The following is a 10,082-nucleotide window of genomic DNA, read 5'->3' as shown; positions in this document are numbered from 1 at the left end:
ACACGTTCAAATTAATCTTTTAATAAAATATTTTTCTCCAGTCCTAAAGGGGAAGTTCTTGGAAGACGTGTAACACACCAAAATCCTGAAATCAGTCAAAGAACAAAGAAGATTTTATTTATTTTATTTTTCTTTCAAATACATTTGTTGGGTTGATAACACACGTGACACATCAGTGGCAGGTATAAAGGGGACGAAAGTGGACACAAGCTTCACATCTGACTGGCTTTCTCCATAGTCTTGGCGGCGTCTTTCAACTTCCCCACCAAATCCTGAAAAGGCAGACACCGATCAACATTTATCCATTTATATAAAAAGATATATTATTTATGCACAATGATTAGACTAATTTCCGACTTTAGATTCAGGCTGATTAGACTGAAGATGACTGACGGCTTGCATTCATCCAATCATTCCAGAGCTGCTGATATCAGCAGGTCTCTGATTTTATAAAAGGCACTGCTGATGTTTCCACGATGATTACAAAACATTTTTAACCTTTTTCAAGTCTGTTCATTATTTTCTGTTAAAGTGAGCTGCAGTAAAGGATGGATCGTAGCGATTCTGTCTCAATCAAAATCAGAATCCGTGAAGAAAAAAATAGCTACCGCATGGACATAATATTACAATTTCCCACGTTGACTTTTTTCCTGAAAGGTCCACACCCCTTTCGATAAGGAGAGCTACCACAGAGCAATAAGTTCCGTGGTTAGATTGTTTAGGACTGCTAATAAATGTGACTGTAGTGCGTAATGGCACAGGTAAGACGCAATTGCGAGACAATTATCCACCCCAAGAGTTTTCCTCTACCTGGAGCTGCTCCACTGTGCAAGTAAAGTTGATGTCCTCTGAGGATCCTTCATTCTAAAAAATAATAATAATAAATAAATAAAGGAAGGAAGAAAGAAGGAGCAAACATAAGCGTCCTGTTACCCATTGAAATATACCAGACTTTATATAAATGCTGGAAAGTAGAAAAGTAAAGCTGCGGCTGTTACCTCAGTGTTCAGTGATATCAAATAGAAAGAATCGTTGACTTTATCCACCTGCCCGTTCTGTGGGAGAAGCAACATTTTAGAAACACACAACAAATGATATACCGCTAACAGACAGAAATTAGTCTCGCGATCTCACCTTCATGTGGTACTCCAGGCGCCACGAAGCGTCGGTAATGTGAGGTAGACCCCTTCCTATGCTATAAGAGAAAGACAGGAGAGACTGAGTCATCTTTGCTTCTGTAGAAAATATTGCCCATTCATTCGGCGAGGAGGCAGAGAATTAATGATATGACCAAAACTCCTAAAAAACTCTTAAAAACTCTTAAAGTTGCCGTGCGTCACAGGGGTTTTACGCATCAGGTGGTTTTCTGCAGTTAAATCCGTTTGCATATATGGTGGCTCTTCTACAAAAAGCTGTTTGTTAGCACGTCATAAATCCACATTTACAAGTCAGTTAATCTTGGCGCGGAGAAGCTTAAATACTGACTAGAACAACAACTCATCTCCTCTTCCTCCCACGTTAGCACATCCGTTCCAGACCTCGAATATCCAGTTTTCAACGTGTCAAATCATTCGGCTAATAATTGTGCAAATTTGCGACTCGAGTTTTACCAAAACAATTAAGTAATTAATAAATAATAAATAAACAAACAAAGCCTAGGCAATAGTAGGCTGTGATGGCATCCCCAGAGAGCGAAGCAAACACCTTAAAATAACATGAGCCCCACAAATCTCTTAAGCACTGCCAGCTCGAACCACGCAGCGATGCCTTACCTTGCTAAAAGACGCTCCAAATCTTTTTTATGTTTCTGCAAAACAAAAAGCACCAATTAGCTGCTGGCAAGTCTGGCAAAAAAAAAAACAACAAAAGAAAAAAAAGGATGAAATAAATGCGTCCTAGTTTGGAATGTAGGCTACCTGGTATGCGCTGTAGAATATTTCTGTTCTGTCTGCGCTGAATGTGAGCTCTTCAAGGCTGGAACTGAACGGAGAAGACAATACTTTAAAACGCAGCTGGTTCCCAGAAAGGAAGTCCACTTAGACAGCTTTACATAAAGCAGCAGGGAGTTCATATGGAGACAGCAGAATTGCATGCATTCCTTTCGTCATCCAATTCCAAGGAACAATTAGTTTAATTCAGCTTGTTGCACAGGTTCTGTGAGCAGACTTTGAAAACCGACTTGCTTGCAGTTAAGACTGCGGAGAAGCAATGAGTAAAATATTATTAATAATAACAGTAATAATAATATAATAATATAATAGAAATCTAAAGCGTTTGCAGCTTTAAACTAACGCTTGCTTGTTCGGGACATGCGTACAGTTCATCCTCTACACCTTGAACATCCAACACCACTTGGATCAAGTGGGGAAAAAAATCTTCAGCTGAAAAAAATACACAAAACAAAGAGGAAAAAATGCTACATATGAGAAACTCGTGAGATGTATAAATAATACCACAGATCCAAGTATAACAGCGTAACTACAGCACTAATTTGCTGGAGACATTATGGCTCCACTGGCAGCTTGCAAGCTCCTTCATACCTACTTCAAGATGAGAATAATAAGTCCTGCTATCGAGCTTCAGAACTTCAACGGATGCTTTACTAAAACCCCGAGTCGCTTTGTTCTGCAGTAATTATACATAAAGACCACACTTAAAAGTCCCCTTGGAGGTGAATTCTGGAAGTATTGTCTCCTTGCATATTGTTAGAGGCATGAAAACAGCGCGGTTTTGGCTCAACGTCATGAAATGACCTGCTTGTAAATAGCGCGCTACTTCAGGTGCTTCGCTTTGAAAGGGTTAGGTTTGAGGTCAGGGTCAAACAAGGCGCGACACACACACACACACACACACAAAGAAAACAAAAGAAAGTGTAGGCAGTGTAGGCTACAGGATCCATCTGTATCATAAGGACAGGCTGTTACGTGTGTTATGGGAGGGAGACTCTCATGCGGGCAACAGATAAGGTTGTTTGTGTCCAATTTATAACCACCACCTGCACACAGGGTGGACAGTAAATGCTCTGTGTGCCGTCTCGTACCTTATCGTGGACTGGTCTGCGTTTTGTTTGACCGCCTCCAGTATGAAGGTGACGGCAGCTGTGTGGCTCTGCTTCAGCAGGATTTGGTCTATCTGGTTAAACTCGGGCTGATCTGAAATGACAAAAAAACAGAAAGACGGAATGAGGAATGCTGCTGTTACAACATTCTTACTGGGCGGAACAGAGAAGCCAATTCGTGTACGTCTGATGCAGGGTCCATATACTTTGGTTTCTCCACACTGACGCGCAGAATGGAAATCATTGATAATTTGCATGTGAATGGGACCCCCTGTGCTGCATCAGCCTGGGGTGGGGTGGAGGGGGTGGGGGGTCCTTTGTTTGTTTGTCTAGTGAGTACTTCACTTTCTAAATAATTCCGCAGTAAAAATGGGATTGGGTGCCGCAGAGGTTAGACGACACATGGTCTGTGAAAACAGCTGAAGCAGCTGTGATGAAACTAGAACCTACATCGAGCAAAAGTCTGCTGTCATTTTGCATCATTTATATTTACAAGACAAATTCGAGCCGATTAACAGCATCAGCATGCAGGGCGCTTCGCCGGTCTGCTGAGAGCGATTACAGCCGTCAATCGGATGTGTGTACGAGATCAGATCGGACTATTAGAGTCTAAAATGACCATCGTGGTCTTTCTAATACTCCGAGCGGACTTGATGCCAGTTTAAATGACAAAAGGGATCCCGAGTGGCCGTGTGTGATTGTGCGACTGCTGCTGAATGCAAAGCAGGCAGCTCGAAAAGACTCGGGTCGCTTTAAAGCAGCTGATGGGCAGCAGGCGGCCACTCGGACTCGTGAAATGTCTTAAAATAAACGCAGGGATCCGTCGGGTTAATTCGCAGCGCGCAGCAGAGCCGTAAAAATCCGCAAACACCGAGGCAGCTCCGCCGCACGCTCACACCCGGAGAGAAACCGGAAGCAACAGCGGAGACAAAAGCAGCGGCGCGCGGAGAGGCAGCAGCTCACCGAGGACTGTGGGGTCGCCGTGAGAGGAGAGCAGACTCCGGAAAGACACGTCCACCAGCACCTGGAAGCTGCCGTGGTCGAAGGCGGACTGGTCTGCTAAAGACTGTAGCCCTCTCTGCACAGACTCAGACAACTCCATTTTGCAAAAGGGTGACCCACGACATCAGACCACGTGACGGATCAGCTGATCTGGAGAAGCAGAGGGCTGTGGGAGGTTATAGCGAGAGAGAGGCAGACTCGGGGCTGCTGAATGGGGAAGACACTACAGCGTATTGTGGATCTCCGAGAAGACCTTCATTCATTTATTGTATTAATATAGGTTTGTTGTTTAATTGTGCGATTCATCACTGCTGTTTTATCCTCCAGTCGGATCAGTGATATACAGAACAGCGAAAGAATAAATAAATAAATAATAACATCTGCGACCCCCAAGCTTTTCTATTGTCGGTACCACGGATACGTTTAAACGCTTTGCCACGCAGTTTTATTTAGATTTGTACCCTATATCCAGTGTAATCATCCCCATAGCTGGTTTCTGACTGTGGGATTTACCGGGTTACAGTTGTCCCCGGTATTAACTAGACCACTAGACCTCCAAGTATTCACACATACCTCTCTATGAGCAATATTATCCACAAGCGTTTAGCAGCGATTACACTGACACTGGGATATTGGGTTTATGACTTGCTGCCGGTCAGTATTGCTCAGTTATTTAGCCAGATACACAAAGTACGGGGCGGGAGTCTGTGGTGAAGTGCAACACAGGTTAAAAAAAAGATTTTTAGGTCATATCCTCCCGAGAAAAGAAGAAAAAATAAGCTTCCTATTGAACTTGTTTGTCATTTCCTGCCACCCAAACACGTGAGATATCAATGGAAAGCCCAGGATGCCCTTTAGTGAAGGACTTAGTAGGGTAGCTCAAATAACTCAAAATTATATCTAGACCAGAAACAAATGTCCATTATAGAGGACACAAATAAATAGGCTGGTTCTAGGGAGGATATAGATCATGTAAGGGAGATAAGGGTGTGGGTGTGGGGGTGAGATTAAGCATTTCTAGTTTAGATAGCAGAGACGTGGATCGTGTCAGATGATGAGCAACATTATCAACATCTTGTAACACTTCGTACAGCTGTGCTACAGTGTGACTTTGCATGCTGTGCAGTCCAGCCGTCAGAGCGAAGACACCCCCACTCCTTCTTCATCACAACTCTGTCTGTATTGTATTAGTTCTGATATTTCTACATCGTGTCTAATCTATTAATTGAGAACGAGCACAATGCCACGGTCTTCCACCCTCTGAGGTCGGGACGGACCAGGATGAGCAGATGCGATCGTGGGCGACTTATTGAGGTGTGGACTGTGTAATATTGTCATTGTATTATCAAATCAGATTTAGCGCACTAATTATTGCTATATATATCACGGTGCATACTTTTATTCGTTTACTCATTCAGCGGTTTCCAGGATCTTTTTTTTGTTGCACAACTATACAGTTATCTAAAGCAACCATCTGATTTGCACAGCTGGGTTCTCATGCTAAATCTAATATACACATCCAGATAAACAGATGAAACGAGGGTTTTTTTAGGGCATCTTCACCCACTTCGCATTTGAGCTGGCATTACGCATTTCTTTTTGGGGCAGTTACTCTACACAGCTCATATTTGCTCCCCGGTGCTCGCCAAAGCATTTCGGTCAGGGCGTTTAGTATTTATTACATGTGACGTCTTTCTTTTTTTGCGCGTGTCGGAAACTTCCTCGCTCAAGCCTCGAGGCAGTCATGAGGTGAGCCGTAAATAGGTCACTTTTAAATTTCCATTATGAGCCTTAAATATGTGGAGTCGGTGCGTAACGCAGTCCAGGCTTGGAATCCAGTGAAAAGTATAAAACTGCCACGAACTGAAAAGAAAGGAAATTCACTTTTGCACATGGAAACTACAAAATCAGCGAGCACTTGACTTCTTATTGGCTACTCTTTATTCTTCTTGACTTGGAGTTTGCCCCCTCGAGCTGTCTCTTCCATCTTTGTGCAACTCGGATGCTTAAATTTTTATTTTATGACTCCCTGCAGTAATTAAAAAGATATCAAATCCATTTATAGTTGTCAATTGTTGTCTGTCGGTGGTTGCATAAATTGCGACGCTAATTTTAGACAGCATCGCATCCTCTCAGTGAGACCGTGGTCTGCCTGCCGTTCATTATCTAGGAATGCTCTGGACTGCGGTCTATTGCTCGGCCACACACGCTGCAGCTATCGGAGTGACCTCTGACTCCGCGCTTTGTCCAAAGTCCATTTCGGCTCCGGGTCGGGTTGTGAAATAGATTAGCCTTCACTCCCTCAGTGCCGCCGTGCTTTTTCCTCCAAGATAGGTCTCAGTGCGTGGATTTCTCCAACCTCCTGCTCCAACTTTGGTTGGGGATCTGCGTCACGAGCCTGACGTCAAACATTCGCAATTTCCCGGTCATACATTGCGCGATTAACACCGAGGCTCAATATTTTTAGACATGTACAGTTTAATACATCGCATAATGTGGTTTACAAGCAGTTTCTAATACCTTCAAAATAAAAGTCTCGTTAAAAATTAAATATGAATAAAAATATTCGAACTCGGGCTCATGAATTAAAACTTAATACTTAATCATAAGTTTTGTTTTTTCTCTTTAACCCTTTATTTTGCCTGATCTGTTTAACATACAAACGAACCGTGAACCACACGCGTGCCCTTTTTATTCTGCGTCATTGTGGCTGTTAAATGCGCAACTCAACGGACAGTTTCTCTTAACCTTTACCATCCTTGACACTGCTGATGAAGTTGTTTCATTTTATATATAAAAAAGAAACAACCTCTTTAACAATGACACATAACCTACAAACACATCCCTGCTTTTTGTGTTTTTAAATGCCAAAGGGAAGTTTTGTATCTGCACTGTAATCGATTCCGCTTTGTTCCTCTTTTCTTTTCGTGATTATAACCCATAGTTGACTGAGGGCCAGTGAAGTCAAATGATCTCATTGTTTAACCCATAATTCCTCCTCACTGTCTGTCTTTACATAAAAAACAAACTATAAACATCCCCTTTAAGAAGAGGCCGGGGTAACGTGACCTTAGAAAAGATGTCAACACCGAGGCATTTCCAGAACCAGCTTGTTGGGAGAACACAAGGTCACACACCGTCACTGTATTTATTTCTGTTGTAATAAAGTCCAAAACGAGGTCTGACGTAAACATGGACTTGTACTTGTAACCTGCCATTCAGATCTGTTTCTGCAGACTCTGGTCTGGATTGACAGCATGCATACATTTTATTATTTTTTGATGCATTCGGTCATTTCTTTCCACAACCGCATATTCTCCTCTTAGCCAATCATTAAGCACACAAATCAAGAAAACTGCCTGCCATCGTTCCTGTGACGTTGTCTACATTTGCTGTCTTCACTCTTGAAGACTATTTGTTTTGTTTGGCCTGTGGCTTTTTACCACGTGAACGAGCTATATGTAAACAGAGAAAGCTTCCTTACCTTAATCACCTTCTTCTCTTACATGGAAGCACATTCAGGGGAAATGCAGTCATTTACAAGCATCCGTGCTGATCTTGCCTGAGCTCATTTTTTGCAAAGGGAGGCAGCACAGTGCAGTAAATATTCTTTTGTTAAATTTTAGTTACCTGCTTTATTGCAAAACTGGTAATAACTCTCTGTGTGCTCACATAAGCAGGGTAAAGTTCAATTATTCTTTTCAACAATTACATTCATACACTAATGGTAACACAACACTGCTGATAAAAGACAAAACTGCTCATGAAAGAAGCAGAAGAAGTAGAAGTCTAATGGTTTTCAGTGAGCAGCTCCTTCAAACAGGGGCTGATCTTCCTGTTTTTTCTACATTGACCAGTTTTATTACTCCCAAAATGTAAATTAATTACAGACCTCATAAAAGTGCTGAATCTTTGTGTTAATTATCACTAATTATCCCTGCCAAGCACAAACACACACAGAGAGTTGAGATCTTATTATAGAAAAGCCAGAAGCAAAGGGGGAGAAAAGGTGAAGGGGAGCTGATATTAACACTTTTTTTTTCCTCCAAAAGACTGAAATTAACTAAATTGTGAGCTGCTGATTTTTTGAGTTGTTGCCGGTTTAGCTGTTGCCTGTCCTTTTTTTTAAAGTTTCCATTCTGGCCAAATATCAAATGGAGCTGAATTAAACAGGATTCCTTTAAAATCCTAAAATACAGACATGTGTGGCGGCTTCTCAGCATGCAGTAAAGCTTTAAACATGAGCAGAAATCTTACTGAAACACAACCTGAACTTTATAGATCCAGGAGTTTATATAGCAAAACTATTCAGGGTTAGAGCAGGTTACTTGTGGCCTGATTTTAGACAAAACTGTCAGCGCATGCTTGGCCTGACTTTCATGTCTAAAGGTTAGAGAATAAATCCAGTCTGTATGTGTGTTGCCTGAGCGTGGATGCTGGTAACTAAGACAAACTGAGAGTAATGTAAATGTATTTCAGAATATGCTGAACTGATTTTTTTTCTTTTCTTGTCCTTTACTTAAGCAGAGACACTTCCAGCACCCTCCATTTGTTCTGTTTCCCTAATGCTCAAACAAGATCAACGCTGATGGACATCTGACTGTTATTATCCACAATGTGAATAATAACAAGCAGGGTTAGCTAGTGAGATGGATATCTATCTAGATCTGTGATGTTCTTAAATTGTCTGACTTATTTACAGCTCTCACATGCAGAGCAAAACGCACAGATTCCACTGAGTGTGCCTTCAAAGTGTAAAAGATTGTGCAAAGGTTTAAAATGATAATAAACCCTATTTTAAAAAGAGAGACTTTACAACGAACTAAAGCAAGCTGCTGTTAGCTTCACTGACAAATTGGTGCTTAAACTGTGCACAAATATAATCTGTGAGCTTACAGGCACAAACTGAAAAATTTGACATATTCTAGCAAAAACAAGAAGAAGAAGAAGAAGAAGAAGAAAGGAAGGAAGCTAAAACTAAAAAGCGCACATTTATGTGCAGAGTAAGATCAGTGAGAAAGTTCTCATATCCTGGAACAAAACATCAAACAATCATTTCAAACTGTTTCAATGGGATTAATACATGTTTAGTTTTAATACATTTTTTTCTTTATATTTATTTTTTTGGAAGTGGCAATTTGAGATTGAACCAAAGTTGGTAATGTAACATCAAACCAAAAGCTCACATCTTTAAAATACAGTCATTTATTGAACTTTTTTCCCCTTACAGTCTTTTTTTTTTGTGAGTTAAAAATGTAAGTAAACCTGATCACTCATTAGCTAAAATCAATGTAATAAAATGAAAATAGCAAAGAGCTTTATGAAAGCATTCAAGTGAAACGAATGAAACTTTAACGGTGAAAAAAAAAGCACCTATATGCATTTTCGCACATTGATTCCTTGCATTTTTCCAGCTCCAAATGAGATTTTTTTTTTTTTTACTTCAATTAAACATGGAGGAGCAAGAAACCACAACTCCCAAATAACCGCCTCCGGGGTCAGGACCTCGGTGTAACAATGAGGCCCCTATGAGAATAAAGAATAAGTCCGAGCAGGCTGACTGTGATTCATATCTGTCGCTTTTATTGTAAAACTGTAAACTGATTCCAAACCTAAACATTGCATCACTTAACCATTGTTCCCGGGAGAAAAGAAAAGAAAAGAAAAGAAAAGAAAAGAAAAGAAAAGAAAAGAAAAGAAAAGAAAAGAAAAAGTGATTTCTCTGTCAGACTCTCAGCTTCATTTTCTACCATAGATCAGAAACACAGGAGCGAGCTGCACGTCCCCAACCTGGTCCTGTTAAACAAACAAACAAACAAACAGCGGAGCGCAACCGAGGTGTATATAAATATATGAGCATATTCAAAAGGTAATTTATTTTAAAGGCAGCTGCTTATTTGGATGAAAATTGCTTTCAGGGAAACACAACAGGTCTCGAAGCGTCGCCACGAGTGCGTGTGCGTACGTGACAGAGGCAGAGAGAAGAAGCAGATTTCTGTGTAGTAACTCTGCCCCCTGTTGG

The 10,082-nt window shown here is 41.1% G+C and overlaps 1 protein-coding gene across 1 annotated transcript; it reads right to left on the bottom strand.

Moving 5' to 3' along the window:
* Window positions 1-108: 108 nt before the first annotated feature.
* On the bottom strand, window positions 109-4,201 carry commd3 (COMM domain containing 3). Its single transcript, XM_005912083.3, has 8 exons — window positions 4,022-4,201; window positions 3,041-3,152; window positions 1,917-1,980; window positions 1,773-1,807; window positions 1,135-1,195; window positions 999-1,055; window positions 811-864; window positions 109-272 (listed from the first exon to the last, which is right to left on the bottom strand). Exons 1-8 carry the CDS (start codon window positions 4,158-4,160, stop codon window positions 213-215), a joined length of 582 nt encoding a protein of 193 aa, XP_005912145.1. The 5' UTR covers window positions 4,161-4,201; the 3' UTR covers window positions 109-212.
* Between the last annotated feature and the right edge of the window lie 5,881 nt (window positions 4,202-10,082).

Source organism: Haplochromis burtoni, unplaced genomic scaffold (assembly GCF_018398535.1).
Source record: "Haplochromis burtoni strain Fernald_Lab_line unplaced genomic scaffold, NCSU_Asbu1 Contig_1, whole genome shotgun sequence".
NCBI classification, from domain to species: domain Eukaryota; kingdom Metazoa; phylum Chordata; class Actinopteri; order Cichliformes; family Cichlidae; genus Haplochromis; species Haplochromis burtoni.
Note: the sequence above shows the minus strand (reverse complement) of the source record. Positions and strands in the feature narration are given on the sequence as shown.

Bases quoted from the DNA above. Each gene is read 5' to 3' on its own strand.
- commd3 (XM_005912083.3), bottom strand. From the start codon at position 4,160: ATGGAGTTGTCTGAGTCTGTGCAGAGAGGGCTACAGTCTTTAGCAGAC. The intron at 1,808-1,916 runs GTAGCCTACATT...TTTGTTTTGCAG, and splicing joins TATTCTACAGCGCATACCAG to AAACATAAAAAAGATTTGGA. The intron at 865-998 runs GTAACAGCCGCA...ATTATTTTTTAG, and splicing joins TGATATCACTGAACACTGAG to AATGAAGGATCCTCAGAGGA.